Below are 19,816 nucleotides of genomic sequence, written 5' to 3' on the forward strand. Positions count from 1 at the left end.
AGGGTGAAAAAAAAAAAAACCACCAGACTCCAATTTATCTAATTTATAGGTCTGACAATTGAGCCCGAGGTCGCTCTGGGGTGGCCATGTGCCTCAGGACCTGAAGTTAACAAGAGGCTGATAGCTTTGAGGGCCAGGAGTAGAGAGGGTCAAAGGTTAGGAGAGGTTAACCGCACAGGGACTGCATCGAAGCAGATGGAGGCCTCCAGATCAGCCTGTTCAATTCTAATTCGCCTGGTGGGACCCTCCCCTCAGGCCAGGCCCCACAAAGGCCATCCACCCTCCACCTGGCCTCTCAAAGACCTCCTGCATGGCGATGCCTCTGCCTTAGATCTCTCAGTTACATAGGGCTTCAGACTGGACCTCAACAACCCTGTTCTCACATGTGTCCTAACAGGTGGGCCTTGGTTTTACAAAATCTAGTAAACAAAAATCTAATTTACAGGAAGAAACCATTACCTAGCTCCCTTTAAGGTTCAGCACATCCTGCGAGAGGCTGTTCATGATTTCCCGAGTGGTTAGGGCTCCACTCCCAAAGGTTATTTTGTACATGTTTTATTTACTTTCCTCTCTATCAAACTGTCCCCCTTCCCAGGCCCCATAGAAGGGCAACCCTGAGAGGTTGGGGACAGCTTTGCTTAAGTTCCCATGAAGCTGACACCTAGGAAGAGGGACTGGGTCCCTGATTTCCTTGGCATGGGGCCTTCCACGATGAGGAAAATCTCTCTATCAGCATAGGCTAGTAACTTCTTTACTGCTTCTAGTCTAGTCTTGGGATATTGCTTAGAGGAGAGAGAGGCGAAATGCCTTGTACAGGGCAGGGAGAACCCCAAACTTCTGACTCCAGGCCAGTTCTCTCTCCATCAGGTAATGTGCCTCATACAGCAAGTGCCTAATGCTGGCTGAATTGAACTGAATTTATTACAAAAAGTGCAGAATTCTGACAATGGATTTTAAAACTACTTTGAAATAATTCAAACTATACACACTTTATCCCTCCCCAATTTATCCTGGGTATTTCTAGTTGATTCCTAGTTGTTTGCACGTTGTCTCCTCTCTGTAAGAGTGGGAGCCTCCAGAGAGCAGGGACAATTCGTTTCTGCCTTTCTCTGCATCCTTAGCATACTGTTGGCACGTAATAAACGCTTGTGGACAGACTGACCTTCTAGAAGAAGCTCCTAAAAAGAAAATACTTGGGCCACCTTCCTTTATTGTTTACAAAGTGCAAACCTGGTGGCCAAGGAATTCATTGCTTGTTGGTCCAGACAGGGTCAAGCTGGTCTTGTTATCGGGTATACAAAAGGCAGTGACCCTAAAGGTAGTGGTGGGTGGGACTGATCAAGGCCATGCAGGGAAGTGGGCTTCCCTGGGTGTAGAAATGGTACAGTCTGAGGTTGGGGGAATAGTGGGGTCACCCAGGAAGAAGCATAGGGCACTCTGGGGATGGGTGGAGGCATGGAGATTGGCAGCATCCTCATTGAGGGGCCTGGTGCTGTACCCCTCCCCCCTTGCTTGTGGCCTGTCAATTCAGAGTCATCTCCCCTCCCTCCTTCAGCAGAAGCTGAGGAGGCTGAGGGAGCAGTGTGGCCTCACAAGGAGGGGGTGGGGAGGGATAGGTCATTAAATCAGATCACAAAGCCATGAATTCCCTCTGTCTCTCCTCTTCCCCTCCTCTCTCTATCTTCTCTCTCTCTCTCCTTCTCCCTCTCTCCCTCTCCTTTCTCTCTCTTCAGGAGTAGCCATCAGATGGAGCAGTAGCCAGGAGGCTGGCCCGGAAAGGGGAGGGCCTGGCCTGACAACCTGTCATCATGACTGTGGGGCCGGGCAGGGCACAGGATGTCCCCCTCATAGCTTCCAACTGCCATTATAAACAGAGCCAAGAAGCTGGCTGGCTCCCAGGGACTGGACCCCTTGGGGGGCTCTCCCCTGGGGAGCCAGCCAGGCTCCTGGGCCCTGCTCCTGGGCTTCTGCAAGAATGGCCCAGGTAGGAAGGAGACAATGAAGGAGCCAGGCTCAATGGTTTACAACCCTCTATTATGGAAATGTTGGCTAAAGTGAGCCGTAAGCCCTGTCATTACATGTGTATAAACCAATTCTCGGTGGTGTTATTCCTGGGCTAAATGCTCCGACTACATAAATCTTGAATTAATGAGGACTTTATAGTTCCTGAAAATGAACGGTAATTGCTTATCTGTTAATGCTGGAGTTGCTATTAAAAGGAAGTATATATTTTCAGTAACAATGTTTATAGTGCATGGACAGCATATCACAGTAACTGCCAGGGAACAGAATGATGCCTGAAACTGAGGGAAGTCCAACCCTCACGGAGCAGGGCCCCCCAGTCTTCTTACCCTGAACGCATCTAGAATAGGGGTAGTGTGCAGGGGGTGGGAAGTGAGGGGGGGCTGCAGGGGGTTCAGAGTCACCGATCCAACAAATATTTGTCAAATATTTACTATGTTGTAAGGTACGTAATGATGAGGATGGGACTGGACCTGGGATACTGCCAGTCTAGGAAGGAAACTCCCTGTCACCTCAGGCCAGCTCTTTTCCTTCAATGTAGGGCCTTAGAGGGGAGCCTGTCCATTCAGAGGTTAAAGGGCTTTCGTGGGGTCACAGAGCCTCTTATACACGACAGAGCTAAGTCTTGAACACAACCTTCCTGGCTTGAAGGCCAGTTCTCTGTCTACTTTGACACCTTGATTCTCAGGTGCTGGGGACGAAAAGGCCGAACAAAAGCCCCCAAACAACCCTAATAAAAATAGCCCCTCCTATCTGCTGCCTTTTTAGACCTTTCATTAGCTCTGTGAAATCAGAGAGAGAGAAAATCTTTGACCCCCAGAATGGGAAAGATTATAAACCAGGATCTGGAAGAGACAGAAATGGCCTCTACGTGGTCAGGGCCCGCCAGTCTTGGGTGAGCAGAACTGGAAGGGCCCCCGGGCTCGAAGTCACTAGTGACTAGGACCTAGTCCAATATCTTCACTATCAGGGTCCCCAGGGAGAAAGGCGACTTGTCCAAGATAAAACAGGCCAAGTTGCTGGAAGATCTAAGACTAGAACTCAGAACTCCTGACTCAGTCCTGTATGATCTCTGTCCCCATCCACGGAGTGTAGACAAAAAAAGGCACTTGGGGGAAGGACAGAAGAACTCAGGGGGACCGGGGAGACCTAGACCCAGCCCAGGCGTGAGCTAGCATGAAACCAGCCATGGGCCGGGAAATAGGACAGTAAGGAGCTCCAGCCCCGGCCTGAGGGCTGTGTGCTCGGGAGGAGGCTCCTGTGGGCACAGGATGGGGGAAGGCTGTATGACTGGGGCTGCCACCTCATCAAGTGGGGCGTGCAGGGATCAACTCAAAGACCACTGTAAACATCTTCGATTCCAGACTGGGAGCTTGCCAGAGCCCAAGGAGGCCTGCTTCTGCCTGGGGAAGGACTGGGCTTTAAAAAAATGAGTGACAGGCAGGAGGGGATCAACTCCTATGTCCACATGCGTGTACTTAGCCATAGACAGCCAAGGGTGAGTGAGCACGGGCATAGGGATGATGCCAGTGCTCTGGGGATCCCCACAGCTGCACCAAGATCGACGATCTTTACTGAGGGTGCCATGATGAGAAATAATAAGTGACACTGACATTTAATATTCTGTCAACACTTTGCACACACTCGTTTGTCTTGATATCTCTGGGAGGTAGGTACTATGAGTAATGTAAGTCTGATTTTACAGATGAGAAAACTGAGGCTGAGAAAGGTTAGGTGACTGGTCGTTGGGCAACCAGTTAGCAGATGGCGGAGGCATCCTTTCAGCCCAGGTACTTCTCATTTCCAGTCCAGGACTCCCATATCAGAAGCAGAATGGAATGATGGAAAGGACATTGGATTTGGAGCTGGAAGAACCTGGCAAGCCCAGGGAATTGCTGGGCTTGGGATTAGCTGGGAGAAAGAGCTCTCTTAGGCCCCTCTTCTGCCACAGGGCCTGGCAAAGCTAGAGCGTGCAGGTGTGTGTGGCTTGCTCACCTCCCCACCCCCATTCCCCCATGGGGACCGCCCGGCTCAAAGCTGCTTCCTCATAAGGTAACCTCTGATTGTGCACTCGGAAAGCTAATCAATGTAGTTCAGATTTCAATTTCTCCACTACAAGGTGAAGTCAAACCCAATGTAGCAAACGTCAGTCTGGTGGGAACGCTGCTTGACCGGGCGCCGGGGTAATTTAGAATGTCGTTAATGGCGCGTCTGCCCAATGCCGCCACACGTCACTTATAGCTTCATCCAGGGGACTCGCTAGTGGTCTGCCTGGCGCCTGTCAGCACCCACGGCTCTGCTCCCCACCCTGTGATGGATGTCTCTCCCCTCCCCTTACCTGGAAGTGACAGGGGAGATGGGTTTGGTTCAGCAAATGCTATATCCCTTTTCTTCCCCTTTTTTAAGTCTCCTTACTCAAGCTTGATGTCTGCCATGAAGGTGGCATAGATTACATACAACCCGAGTCACGGCTGGCTTACCTTCCCCCACCCCTATGCCCTTTGCATCCTGGCTCCCGGCTTCCCTGGGGATAGGTTTGAGAGAAGCCACACCAAATCAGGGGAGCCCCAGCACTCTAAAGAGTACTCTGAGCAAAAGGTCTGGCACATAGTGATGCTTGGTGAATGCCTGGTGACTGACTGACCTATTTTGCACAGAAGGCTTATGCAGGGAGAGAAGGGAAAACTTCCCCTCTGGGAAAGGGTGGTCTCAGCAGCTCCCTAAGTCACCAATCCTTGGTTGTTCCATCCACCCAGATAATGTCCCAAGGCCATGTTGTCCCTGATCACAGCAGATATTCAAATATATCCTTTCCCACAGACACACACGGTCCACCCTCCCACTTCCTGCCTTCTCTATGTGCACAGAAATTGGCTCTCTCTCAGCCTCATAGAGCATGAGATCAAGCTGTCACTGTGGAAACCCACTCTGCTGCCAACATTCAATGGATCATCCATTCTCTGACACAGAGAAGCCACGTCACCCTCCCCTGGGGATCCTGGAATGTTTCAGAGGTCTCTCGATTATCTGTGGTGAAGGGATTGGGGGTATGGGTGTGGGAGGAGAGTACAAAGAAAAGTGAAGCCCAGAGATTATCCCAAACTAGGGGTGGAGAACCTGAGGCCTCGAGGCCACCTGTGGCCCTCTAGGCACTCAAGTGCAGCCCTTTGACTGAATTCAAATTTCACAGAACTAATCCTTTTATTATTAAAAGGATTTGGGACCCAAACCCTCCTGTTCCTTACTTGTCAGATTCTCCTCGCTTTAGGGGCTTTTGCCAAGGATTCAAGGACCCATCCTGCCCCCTCTCATTCTCATGCCAGAAGAGGGAAGGAAGAGTAACAAAAAGCCAATGTCCCCTGTGAGGACTGAGGGTCAACAATCCCCCAGGAAGGACACCCCTTTGAGTCCGAGGAAGCGGCAGTAACCATCTCTAGCCTTGGGAGTGGGCTGGCAGTCAGCAGGAGAGGGCTGCTGAGAAAGGATGTTTACTTCCATCCATGCAGGGAGGGATGGGAAGAACTCAGATCTTACCTTATCATCAATATCGCTCTCGCTGTCACACTGTGGATGAGAGAAAGAGAGAAAACTTCATGTAAAAAAAAAAAGCCTTTAAAATGAACCTATTAAATCATTTTTTAACATCCTCCCTGTCTCTGGTTAACACCTACCTCAGGGAACACAAAATACACACCTTGATCCTCCTACCCTGCCCTACCCATTGCAGCCTGATTGCTAATGGAAATCTCATGTTCAGGGAGAGAAAAGCAAATTTGTCTTCTTTTGAAATCCCGGAACATGGGAGATGGGGGAACGTGGCGGGGGTGGAGGGTGGCTGAACAAGGCGTTCCAAGACAAGGTTTAATTAGAGGTGGCATTGGCTGTGATTGTCCCTGGTATCACTGAGTAAGCTGTCTGGGAATTAGCAGTGGTACCTTTGTTATGGAACCAGTGGGAACTCCACCTTATTAGGAAGACTACCAGAGCTGCCCCGTGGAAAGTGGGAGAGGTGGGTATAAGGAACCAACCATTCAAATACATGAAGACCCTCAGGTCAGCTGGATGTCAGCACAGGGTCACCTCCACTGAGTGTCTGGAAAGAGGCAGCAATACCCCCACGGGCAAAAGCACCCAGCTCTCACCCAGCTGCTCCAGAGGCTCTCTCTCTGGTGACTGTGTCCCAGGCGTATCTTATGCCCTAAACTCCTCTTCCAGGGCCCCTTCCCCTTATTCTCCTGCGTGTCTCAAGTTAGGCCTGTGTGTGTGTGTGGCCCACTAAAACCACATCAAATAAAACCAGATGCCCACTAAAACCCATCAAATAAAGACCTTATTCACTTTGGATATTTCTTTGGTGCAGGGAACTTCCAGTAAGGAAAATCTCTTTTACTCAAAGCAAAAGACAAATTCTGCAACTAAGGATCTCAGAGAGAGAATTTCTGTTGACTTGCCCTGTCATGCGGCCTTGATTATATCACAGCTGAGACTTGAACCCAGGTTTTCTTTACTGTGAAGCCATTTTGCTAACCACTATACCAGGCTGCCTATTTGACCTATATCTTTTAGCATGAATGGCTGGCTGGCCTTCTTTCTGAAAACCTCAAAGGAGCTGTGAGGGTCTGTGATGGTAGCAGAGGATTAGATGCTACTGGCTGTCCCTGGGTCCTTTTCTGGACAGGATTAACCCTCTATATTTCCTCAATGAGACTTAAGTGCCTCGAGGGCAGAGGCTATTTCATTTTTGTCCCTGCGACTCCAGTACCTCCATGTGGGTCTGACACAACCTCTAACACTCCAACCAACCCAATCGGTGATCAGCTGTTTAGAAGTTTATTCCAACAGCAGAGATCATGCAAACCCCCACCATAGCTGCCCATAGTCATATGCACAAAGCACACCATAAGGTGTGCTGAAAGAGTGAAAGCGTCTCAAAGGAACAGTCCCCAGGTCCTCACATTTCTCTCTGAGACACTAGGCCCACGTTTAGAAGCCAGGCCCTGGGGAAGAACACTCAGGGGTGGTGGAGTGGTGGTTCTGGGCACAGGGCCAAGGGTCAGGGGATGGAGCCATAGGCATGTGGCCGTTGCTCACAGGTCACAGTCCAGGGGGTTGCTCTTATGGAATTTCAGCGACAGAAGGGAAACCAAGAGCATTTAGTCCAACCCACATCTGAACCAAGAATCACCTCTATGATGGTACTCTCCTAAAACAGTCATCCAGCTTTTGTTTAAAGACCTCTGAACAGGGGGAACCCGCTATCTCGAAAGGCAGTCCAGCCTCCTCTGGGACAGTTTAACTGCCATCCAGCCTAACTGCCTGTCTAACATCCTCCAACTGCTCTTGGCTCTGCCCTCTGGGGCCACACAAGAACACGGCTCATCCCTCTTCCCACGGCACTCTTCAGACACTGGCTTGGGCTTGTGCAGTTGAGAGCTTTGGCTGTCCCTCCTTCTTGGCATGTATAACACCCTAAGAACAAATTTGCTTTACAAACACTTTTTTTCTGTCCTTTCAATCAATCCATCAGTAAACATTTATTAAGTGCCTACTATGTACCAGGCACTGTACACAAAAAGTGGCAAAACACAGTCCCTGCCCTCAAGGAGCTTACACTCTAATGGGGGAAGACACGAAGTCAGTCTATCAACCAATTTATTAAGGGCCTATTACATGCCAGGCACTGGCCTAAGTGCTAGGGGATATGCAAAGGAGACTTAACAATCTAATGGAGGAGACAAAATGCAAACAAACACAGCCAAGGCAAGCTATAGACAGAATAAACAGGAAATAATGGAGGGAAGGCACTGGAATGCAGAGGAGTTGAGGAAGGTTTCTGTAGAAAGCAGGACGTTAGTCCCACTCTTGTTGCTGTTGTTTTGTGTCCTTTCTCCAAGAGGACCATGACATCAGGGAGGTCATGCCATGCCATGCCAGTTAATTGGATTTGAGTGAGGGAGGGCTGTGCAAAGTCACCAGCCTCACTTTCTCCTCTGGAGCCATCTGGGTCCAGTGGTGAGATATAGATCAGGATGACTGGAAATGGCCCTGGATGCAGTGGGAGACCTTGGCCTTTTAAATCCCCCCCATTGTAGTGTTAGAAGGCCTTCCTTAAGTGGTGGAGAATGTCTCCCAATAACCCCCTCCCCATGCACTGGAGGTAACTGACTGATCTCCCAAACCCCAGGGCTATAAAGAGTAGATAAATCTGTCCCCACTACACATACAGTGTGTGGAAAGCTGTTGGGGTTTTCAGAGATACAGTTTTAAAAAGTAAAGAGCTTTGGTGATAAAAGTGTGGCTGCCTGTTCCTAGTATACAATACTTCATCTCCCACCTTGTCATTATACATACAGTAAGCACATCATACATGCCCAGCTGAGTTGAGTTGAGACTGGTAAAATTTTGTCCCAAAAGGCTGATGGTTTGTGAAATAGGGGTGGGAGACATTAAGCTATGAGGGGACTGCACATGAAAGAAACGGAGAGAAAAAGGCAAGGCCCACATTTTTGGTTTGTCTCCATCTTTGGGCCTCAGATGGTGGCAGGAAGGGAAGAACCCAAGGTTGACAAAGATGAGAGGTGAGGAAAGGGTAGGAGTGGGTTAAGTGTGATTGTACTGGGTAAGTTTACCAGGATATGACCTCTGGAAGAAGGAAGCCCATCTTTAACTCTACAAGGTTACTAAGCTAATGAAGGAAGAGTGAGACCTCTAGAATGAGGCCACTGGCACAGACAAAGGACCAGTCACCTTGCCCTCATCAGAGCTTTGCACATGAGAGGTGGTGGTGGTGGTGGTTTACAAAGGAATGTCAAAACCAGCTCAGTGGCTGCTTTTCACTTACGGTCAGGATGCCCCACCAAGGAGAAAAAGGAGAGAATGAATGAGTAAGGGTGAGGGTAGGGAGACAGATAAAGAGAGACTGAAAAACCCAGAGGGCGAAGCTTGGAGATACAGGTATAAATATGGGTGAATCTGGCTGGTCAGATGAAGCAAGCTTGGGTAAGACCAGGCTAGGTGGGCTAGAAAGACAGTAAGAGGTAGCCTGGGCCCTGTCTTCTTCTCTGTAAAGCAGAGACTGCAGGGGGGCGGGGGAGGATGGGGGAGGCGGCTCCCTCTCCTCCGCTCAGAGCTCGAGGCCTCTGTCACAGATGCTTACTGACATCAAACACCCTCAATAATTCAGAGAACACTGTACTAGGAAGGAGCTAAACACGGCTTGATTATTTGGTGAGTGAAAAACGGAATATTAGTCAGAGCTGAGACAGTTAGAGCGTGCTGGGAAAGGGGTGGGGGGGGAGGGAATGGGGAGGGGGAGATGAGACGTGCAGCTAAAATGCCTTTTGAAAATGTCACAGACTGTAAAATCACAACCACCCCCAAAATTAATGTATTTGATCATGCGTGTGCTTGTCATATGTGTCGGTACATGTGTGGTGGATCCAGGAATGCCTATCCACACAAGCATGTGAGATCAGTCTACATGTATGTCTATGTAAGCAGACGCTTCAGTTCAATTAAACAAAAGTTTATAAGGCACCTACTACGTGACAGGCACAACGTGGGCCTCTGGGGTTACCAAAACAAAGACTGATGTGTGCATACACACGGATGTGCCTGCTTGAATTTACATCTACATATATACATATGCATGTGATTACTATAGTTTCTGAAACAGGGTACTCGATAGGCTGAGTGTGTCACCATCAAGTTCATGTTTTTAGAAAAGGGGGGAGACCTGTCATGGGTGACCCTGCTGCTCCAGCTACATGCCTTGTGGCTGGAAGGGACCCCCTCTGAAGATTCCTGGCTTTTCACAAGGCTTAGCTCATTTAGAACCACTTGTTATGGGAGGCTCCTAGTGGCTGACTTACCCTGTCCTTCCCCTCCTTTGGTGCTTTGCCTCCTCCTCTCCCCACCACCTTGTATTTATACCGTATGGATTTTGTGTGTGTGTGTGTGTGTGTGTGTGTATAAAATGTAAGCTCCTTGAGGGGAGGGGTTGTTTAATTTATAGCTCTGTAGCCCTATGTCTACACAGAGTAGCAGTTTAGTAAATGCTTATTGATGGATTGATAGATTGTAAGCTTCCTGAAGGCAAGGACTACATCTGTGATGAAATGTAGTCCTAGCATCTAGCAGAGTACCAGGCACACAGAATGTGTTTAGTAAATGCTGGTCCATTGGCTGACTGATTGACTAACAGTGGAGAAAGTGACTATTTCATTTTTATCTTTCTATTTTTAGTGCCTAGTACAGTGTCAGGCACATAGTAGGAGCTCAGTAAATGTTTGTGCTGAATAATGGTTGCAGTAAGAATAGGAGACAAAAGATGGATGGCCTAAATACTACATTAAGACCTAACTCCCCTCCCTACCTGGACTTATGAGAAGAAACAGACAAAAGAATCCTACCAGGCAGGGTGAAGGTGGGAGCAGGGAAAAGCTGACCAGGAGGAGAAGGTGAGTGTGGGCTATGACCCACCCTGCCACAGGAGGCTCTCGCACTGGGGAAATCACAATTCCATTAAGTGTGGAAGAGTCTATGGTTAAAGTGATGGTGCCACAGGCTCAAAAGGTGACCTCAGAAAACCACATAATACACGCACATCCAGGCACACACAGATCTCAGACAGCACCGCCAAATCTCAGAATTATAAGATCAGAAATCCAGAGCAGGAAGAAATCTCAGAGGAAATCCAGTCTAGTCCACTCCTACCCATTTTATGGAGCAGGAAACTAAGGCACAGGGAGATGAAGTGACAAAGGTAATAAGCATCAGAGCTTGGATCTAATTAAATCTACTTACTGCCCTTTTCTGAATGGACTATATGCCACGGGGACACCTGAGGCGGAGGGCACACACAGGGAACACAAGCACCTAGCCTTCTAACACTCCCACCAAGTTTCTTAGATTGGCTGGTTTACGAAAAGTAGGTCCAAGTAATGTAGTAAGATCAGTGCTGAATTTGGTAACAAGACCTGGGTTCCAATTCTGACTCTGGCTCTTATTACCTTGTAACCTTGATAAATCTCTTCCTTTCTATGGGCCTGTTCTGCCATGGATGAAATGATGGTTGACTAGGTGACCTTAGAGGTCCTTTCCAGCCCAAGGACCACAATCCCGTGACAATGAATTCAGCCAATCTTTTGTTTCTGGGTTCAGAAGAGGAGCCAGGCAAAGAACATGCTACTCTTGAAATCAGGGCCACTTTTTCCTTAAAAGAAAAAAAAATCTCTTCCTAGCAACTGCAATTATGATACTTTCATGTCAAATGAATTATATTACTGAGAATAAATCTCCCTGAGATGCACATGAGGGTTCTCTGGCTCCAGTCAGACTTATGCATTACTGGTTTTATATGTTGTACTCTATGTGATTAATATCGGTAATCAAATTATATTGCCTTCCACCGAGCTCTCACATTCAAGGCTATAATGTTTTCAATGACAAAGTTCATAGAGTTGTATAAAAACGTACCTCACGCTGTACCATTGCTTTATTGCTGCTGTAAAACACCATTTCCAATTTAGTGATCAGTGATATAGGAGGCAGTTCTTGATTGGCAGGGGAAAGGGTCCCTGGCCTGGGGGGCCCATTGGGTTCAAGGGAAGCCTACCAACAGGATCTGCCCTAGGCTAGATACTTCTTGTTCAAGAGATCTCGGATGATTCTGTCCAGCACCTTGTGCACGGTATACAGTGGGTGTTAATAAATGCTTACTTAGTCAATCCTTTCATACAGATCAAATGAGACCTGGCCAGGGTTCCAATTCATAGTGCAGAAAAGATGGTGCTGAACTCCAAGACATAAAATGGGAGTCAGGATCTGAGTTTGAATCCCAGGTTTACCACTTACATCATCTAGGTCTTAAATTTTTTCTTACCTGAAAATGAGGGATTTCCTTACTTGCAAAATGAAGAATTTGGACTTGTTGATCTAAAAGCCTTCCCAACCTTGACATTCTGTGTCCTCAGGGCCCTCTTAACCCTGACATTCTGTGTCCTCAGGGCCCTCTTAACCCTGACCTACTATGTCTTAAGGGCTCTCCCAGCTCTGACCTTCTGTATCCTAAGGGCCTTCCCAGCTCTGACATCCTGTGTCCTAAGGGCCCTCCCAGCTCTGACCTTCTGTGTCCTAAGGGCCCTCCCAGCTCTGACATCCTGTGTTCTAAGGGCCCTCCTAACCCTGACATCCTGTGTTCTAAGGGCCCTCCCAGCCCTGACATTCTGTGTTCTAAGGGCCCTCTCAGCTCTGACCTTCTATGTCCCAAGGGCCCTCCTAACCCTGACATCCTGTGTTCTAAGGGCCCTCTCAGCTCTGACACTGTGTTCTAAGGGCCCTCCCAGCCCTGACATTCTGTGTCCTAAGGGCCCTCCCAGCCCTGACATCCTGTGTTCTAAGGGCCCTCCAAGCTCTGACACTGTGTTCTAAGAGCCCTCCCAGCTCCGACATTCTACATTCTCAAATCTTTCCCAATTCTACACCCAAGCTCTTAAGTTCAGAACAGCAGAAATAAGGATGCAGAGATGTATGAACAAAGGCAAGGAAGGAGTTCACATCAAGGGATTCATCTGAGATTGTGGATAAGTTAATTGTGGACGGCAGAATGCCTGGCATCAACTAAGAAGAAGGAAGGGATGAACCATGAGTTGTCCACAATACAAGGAGGCCAATCAATTGCTGAGATGCCAACCCCTGATTCCAGAAGAGGGGGTGGCTCACCGGTCACCTCTCCTGCCTCCCTTGCTACACAGACTCTCAGAGTTGGAAGGGGTCTCACAGGCCATCTAGTTCAAGCCACCCCTCCACAAGAGTCCACTTCACAACACCCGCACAAGAGGTCATCCAGCCTCCGGTGAGGGACAGCCCACTACCCCCTCAAGTGGCCCATTTTCTTGGGATGTCTACCACTGTGAGCTGGTTTTTTTTTTTTTTTAAAGCATAAACCAAAATCTATTTCCCTGAAATTTCTACTTATTCCACCAAGTTTTCTGCCCTCTGAGGTGAAGGATAAATCAAACAGCCTGTTCCCTCAACAGCCCTTCAGATATAATAAGACACTTATTATGCCTCCCCTGAGCATCTTCCTCTTCTTCAACGTAAACGTCCCCAGGTCTTTCTTCTGGTCCTCATGTGACCAGGTCTAAAGTTCCTTCACCACCCTGGTTGATGTTCTCTGGTTGGTCAATACCCTTGAAACGCAGTCCCCATAAACTTCCAAATATGATCTAGCCCAGGCCAAGTACAGTGGAGACTCTCTTGGTAGTGCAATCTGGGAAAGCAGAAATCATGGCTGCCAAGTCACACGCTAGACACATAATGAATTTGGAGTTCACTAAAATCCCAATATCTTTTTCACTGTTCTCTAGGTACATCTAATAGGCAGCAAGATGGCTCAGTGGATAGAGCACTGTGCCTGGAGTCAGGAAACACTGAGTTAACATCTGGTCTCAGACACTTACTAGCTGTGTGACCCTGGACAAGTCACTCAACCTCATTTGTCTTAATCTACTGGAGAAGGCAAAGGCAAATCACTCTAGTATCTGCCAAGAAAATTCCACGGACGGTATTGGTGAGCTATGATCACTAATGAGAAGTCAGACACAATAACAACAAAGCTACATCTTCTCCCACTTGTGATATATGTGTGTGTGTGTATATATATATATATATATATATATGTATATACGTATGTATTTTTAACCCAAACGTAGGATTTTACATTTCTTTCTGTTAAATTTCATCTTACCAGATTTGGCTCAATGTTCTAGCCTGTTAAGATATTTTTCTGTCATCCACTGAATAGCCCCAGGACAGGCCCTTTATGCCTCCATCTAAGCTGCGGATACAAATCCTGGAGAGTGGAAGTCTCAGGGCAGATCTGTGGGGTGCTCGACATTGAACCATTAATGATCACCCCTCAGGTCTGGTCACTGAAGTTATACCGAATTCACCTAACTCCAGAAATGTCTACACCATAAATCCTTGTTTGTGAAATGGGGTAATGAGCAACCCAAATGACTGGGAAGACTGGGTCAAATTCTTAAGCCATTGCAGAATACTAAAGAGAAGGCCTGCTTCTTGGGATGGATGTCCCTTGGAAACAAATTTCGTTTCCAGAGCAGACAGATGTCAGCCTAGTTCTCTGAACTGCACTTTGGGGACTTAGAGAAAACAGAACAACCACTTCCCTAAGAAGGGGGTTTCATGAGGAGTCTTTTGTATATGTTTCTCCTTAATCAATAACTCCACCAGTCAACAAATGCAAACTACGTATGATATATAGTATCAGGAGAGAAAAGTACATTTGTTAGTAAAAACAACTTATATATGAAAGAAATTCAAGGTAATTTTTGGGGGAAGCATTAGTATGGAGGGAGGGATGAGATGAGAATCAGCCCAAGAAAGGTGCTATCTCAGCTGCATTTTGAAGAATCAAAGGATCTAAGAGATTCAAGTAAGGAGGGAAAGCATTGCAGGCAATCAGGGTAACCTCATGGAGGTAGGTGGTGGAATGTTAGCAATTTGAAACAGCAAGAAGTCCTGCTTGAGCCTGGGAAGGGAACAAGTGTGTAAGAAGGCTGGAAAGGTACACTGGGGAGAAGTCATGAAGGGCTTTGAAAGCCAAGCAAAGGAATTTATATTTGATCCTAGAGAAAAATCAGGGCAAACTAGAGTTTACCAAAACGGGCAGGATATGGTAAGAACTGGGCTTTCTTAGGAAAATCCCTTTGGCGGAGGAGAGGAGGATGGATGGGAGAGGGGAAGAACCTTGAGACCAGGAGACCAACTCCCCTGGCCTTGGGCTACTGTCTTCACTTAAGAAAGTGAAGTGGATGATCTATGGTACTCTCCCATGGACAGAATGATGAGAAGATTAAGTGGAGCTGTCCGGTCCTACAGCACAGCTCAGCAAAGCACTAGGGAAAGAATATGAGATCTGGAGTCAGGCAGGCAGGTCCTTCCTCATAGTTCACTTTGTGAACGAGGTTACTCTAGGTAAGTCACTTAACCACTTGGAGAAGGAAATGGCAAACCACTCCAGTATCTTTGCCAAGAAAAGCCAAAGGACAGTATTGGCATGCTACAGTCCATGCTGTCAGGAAGAGTCAGACAGGACTCAACAACGACCATACTACATCTTCCTGAGCTTACACTTGCGATGGGCCTCAGTTTCCTCGCTTGTAAACGAACGGGTTGGACTAGATGTCCCTCTTTTGGCTCTCCTTCTATGAGACTCTGTATAAAAAAGCTCTTTGCAAGTCTTGAAGACTATTTTAAAATCACTATTATCATGTTATCTTTTTCAACAAGATAGAAAAGGTCCTGGGACAGTTCACTATCCTACCATTCTTTTAAATTTTATGTTCATTTGGGCCGACCCAATGCCTGCTTTTTTTGTAGGAGAGTAAAAGCACTGAAATGGAAGTTCCTCTGTGATGGGCTCACTGACCGCCTCCTATGGAGGACAGCAGCAGCAGCAATAGCAGATAGAAGGATGGGGATGACGCATACCCCAGCCTGTGGGCCCACCCTTCTGATCTCTTCAAGGTCTCTGCATCTGAAAAGCTTTTTGGTCCATGCATGTCAGAGATTATGAGTAGCTAGTGTGGGAACAAGTATTCAAAATGCCATGCCTTCGTTTTTATGGATTGATGTTATGGCCAGGAGACTGTAGGAAATGGTCTGGCCCTTGAGAATGCTCTGGCTCCAGGACACATGGCTGGTGGAGTTGTCAGGAATGTGGGGAGGTCTTTATTTGTATCACTGAGGGATCTGTTGTTTATCCATGAAAGACGGTGCATTTGTGATGTGGAATTTGGTAAGTACTTAATTTTTAAAGCCAGCAGTAATGTCTAGTAAATGGCCTCTGTTGCCTTGCTGAACAATAACAATTTATCTTGCAACAACAACAACAAAGTAGCTAGGTGGCATGGTAGATAAGAGTTCAGTCCTCAAGTCAGGAAAAACGATCTTCCTGAGTTCAAATGCAGCCTCAGACACTTACTAGCTGTGCGACCCCGGGCAAGTCACTTACTCTGGTTTGCCTCAGTTTCCTCATCTGTAAAATGAGCTGCAGAAGGAAAACGGGGTCACGGAAAGTCAGGAATGCCTGAACAACAAATGTTAATAATAACTATTACTATTATTACTGCTTAGGAAATTCCCATCTAGAATAGAATCACAATTTAGACCTATAAAGATCTTAAGAGTTCAAATGGTCTAATTTCCTGTTTTGCAGGAAATGGAGACCCAGAGGCTAAATGACTTTCCCAAGGTCACACAGTTAATATTAAGAGTGAAGCTGGCCTTTGAATCCGGTCATTTTGATTCCAAATTCAGTTTTTTTTCCTTTCTGAGATAGAGCTCAAAGAGTCACACGTAACCTGGGAGTGCTCAGGAACCTGCCAGGACAGTACCAGTCCAAGGGAGGTCATTTTTATTATTTATCTTGCTTCTTTTTATATATTTATTTAGTCTTATGATTTGTAGGGACTGTACAGGCCAAAGCACCTTGGAACTAGGCGTGGCAGCGTGGAAGCAACGAGAGATATCTAGGAGTTAGTTCTTGGAAACTCAGGTTTTTAACTCAGAAGTAACACAGAAAGGTGGGAACCATATTTCAAGTCAGAGCCCCTGAACCGCCTTATTAACAAGACACCAGGTGAAGCACAGGAGATAGATGCCTAGCCCTAGGTCCTAGCAGAAGGAAGGAAGCAAACATTTACAAAACCCCTACCATGCACCAGGCACTGTCCTAACCAAACTTGATCTCATTTGACACTCAAAACAACCCTGGAAGATGGGTGCTATTATTATCATCCCTACTTTACAGATGAGGAAAGTGAGACAAATCAACATTAAGTGACTTGCCCAGGGCAAGTATCTGAGGCAGGTTTTGAACTCAGGCCTTCCTGACTCTAGTTCTACCCACGAGGTCACCTAGCTGCCTTGATGTGGAGATTCTGAGAGGTACAGGCTGAAGCCTGGGCTTGGCCAAGAGAAGAGGGCTGCATGCTCCTGGACATGGCCTAAGCCTCGGAGGAGGAGGGGACACAGCACTGAGGGTGGGGTGGGGGATGCATGCCAGTGCTTTGCTCCCCCCGCATCTGCTAAGACATCTCGAGACAGAAATAGAGCGCCTCCCAGCTGAGCCATGGAAGGCACCACCAATCCGGATGCTTCCCGCTTAATTAATGCCGCAGAACCCGAGAGGTGGAAAGTACAATCCCTATTAAGCTGTCATTTTTAGTGGTAGGTGATCTGGCCTCAGAGAAATGCAGAACAACACACAACGGGCCATATGCCCCTCAATGGGGCACTCCCACCTCTGCCCCTTGGTGGGCAGAGCGTACTGCACACACTCCATCTCCAAAGGTCACTTCCCTAGCCTGGGGAGGGGGAGGTGCCCTGACTGCCAGCCCTATAAGGGCAGAGATGGGGCTAAGGTATCTCCCACTCCTACCAAGGCCGTGATGCTTGCCTGCTACCTTGGGGCTGGTGGGGCCAGAGGTCCTTGGTTAGCAAACCCCTCCTTTGAACCCCTCACCCAAGAATCCCCAGCCTGCTTAGAAAACCTTCTAATTAGAGAGTTCTAATTAGTGCTGGAAGGAGACAAAGGCCTCCTCTCATCTAGGAGGTAGGGGTTTCCTCCTCTAGTCCTACCAGGGGACCAGAGCAATCTTGCTGGCAAACCTTGGCAAGACACCCCCCCACCCCAGCCCTGTGACAAATCTCCCCGGATTATTTCTTAAACCAATGTGGCAGCGTCGGCAGGAAGACGCATTTGGTGGAAAATATTTAGGAAGAAATATTTCGCCCTGTAGCTGGCTCCTCGGGGAGGTTTGATTTATCTGACATCAAAGACCACGCGTGTGCCAGGGCTGTGTTTTCCGTCAGTGCGAGCGTGTAGAGGACGGGGCTCATGGATCCCTATAATTAACAAAAACAGCCCATCATTGTCAGCCTGAGCAGGCAGGGTCATAAATGAATACGTTATTAAGTCCTGCTGAATTAATGTTTAACTGCAATAGTCGGAATTGAATGAGGCAATTAATCAGAGTAAGAGGTGGGGGAGAAAAAAGCCCCTCACATCTGTCTTGCTGCTAGCAAGACGACCTTCAAAATGGCAGGGATTGCGGGGGGGGGGGGGGCGCGCTCCCTCCGATCTGAGCCCACCCTCAAGGCCTGCTGAAGGGGAGGGGATGACACAGATGCCTGCCGGGGTGGGTGCTTGGGGGAGCACAGCAGAGCTGGGCATAGATGCCTTCTGTCTGTGGGGGTACAGAGGTGGGAGGGCGATGGGAAAAGACCCTTGCTGGAGAGGTAGAGACCACCACTAAATGTGGGCAGATCCCTGCAGGAGGGGGTACAGCTGTGGCTGTGGAAGGGGAAATGATCAAGCCCTCCTCTTTCCTAAACCCCTCATGTATGGAGGGGCCAGATCCCTTCACGAAAGGATCGCATTGTGGAGGGAAATAGGATGCAGGGGGAGCACAGGATGCAGCCCCCCCATACAAAGGTGAAAAGAGCACCCTGGGAAGGAAAGGCACTCACTGCATATGCTGGGACAGACATCTGCTGCGGAAGCAAGGATCTAAATTATTTGGGGGTACAGGAATGGATGTTTGCTAGAGGAAGGTGAGGGATATAGACCCCTTTTATGGAAGGGGCATAAATTCCTACTGTGTAGAGAGGGTCCCTGTTGGGGATGGGGGGACATGAAGGTTCCCCTCCTATGGAGAGGGGAAGGACCCTAGGGTGGGGGACACACAGATCTCCATGGTGCACTGAGGGTGTACATCACTATTTGGGAGTTGGGTGGTGGTGGCATACATTTACATAGTGGGGGCATGACGTGCTGGAAAAAAGGACAGGATCCTGGCAGGGACAAAAGTGCCCCTGAGGGGATGTGCAGGGAGAGACCCCTGCTACAGCAGGAGACCCTGGGACCTGGACCTTTCATTTCCTATGGGGAGGGAGATCCTTTCAGAGCAAAGATAGATATGTCTCAGAAAGGGGAGGCCTCCCATCAGGGGGGCTGCTGAACACTGATCCCCCTACTCCCCCCATATGCATCAGCTTTTTTTTTTTCTTTTTGGTAAGGTGATCGGTTAAGTGACTTGCCCAGGGTCACACAGCTAGTAAGTGTTAAGTGTCTGAGGTTGGATTTGAACTCAGGTCCTCCTGACTCCAAGGATAGAGCTCTATTCATTGCGCCACCTAGCTGCCCCCAAACTTTTTTTTTGGCTAGGCAATGGGGTTAAGTGACTTGCCCGGGGTCACACAACTAGTAAGTATTATGTGTCTGAGGCTGGATTTGAACTCAGGGCCGGTGCTCCATCCACTGTGCCACCGAGCTGCCCCCAGCAGCTCTTTTTAAAGAAGTAGCTGGTGGTACAGTGGGTAGAGCCCTGGACTGGAGTCCGGCCTCAGACACTTGCCAGCTGTGTGACCCTGGGCAAGTCATTTCACCTCCACCTGCCTCAGTTTCCTCAACTATGAAATGGGTAGCATAACAGCACCTACTTCATGGGGTTGTTGTGAAGATCAAATGAGATAACGTGAACTGCTTAGCACAGTATCTGGCATATAGTAGGTGCTGTATGAATGCTTATTCCCCTTCTGCTCCTTTCTCTGTCTCCCTCCCAGGCAGAAGTGAGAGGGGAACTAATGCCCTCACTTAGGAGAGAAAGATTTCTTGTGAAAGCTTGACTCTAACCCGGATCTGGGCAGGTTTCTGCTATGACTTTTTACCTTCATATACACTGACAACTGCCTGGCCTGCCCCCCC

The 19,816-nt window shown here is 48.1% G+C and overlaps 1 protein-coding gene across 1 annotated transcript in view; it reads right to left on the bottom strand.

Annotated features, from left to right (window-relative positions):
- The window catches only part of FBRSL1 (fibrosin like 1), a 317,105-nt gene that overhangs the window by 76,844 nt on the left and 220,445 nt on the right, over positions 1-19,816 (bottom strand). Inside the window, 1 exon segment of the mRNA XM_027844057.1 lies at positions 5,557-5,586. Within this exon segment, the coding sequence (XP_027699858.1) occupies positions 5,557-5,586 (30 nt within the window).

This window comes from Vombatus ursinus, unplaced genomic scaffold, assembly GCF_900497805.2.
Source record: "Vombatus ursinus unplaced genomic scaffold, bare-nosed wombat genome assembly UNPS02014935.1, whole genome shotgun sequence".
Taxonomy (NCBI): domain Eukaryota; kingdom Metazoa; phylum Chordata; class Mammalia; order Diprotodontia; family Vombatidae; genus Vombatus; species Vombatus ursinus.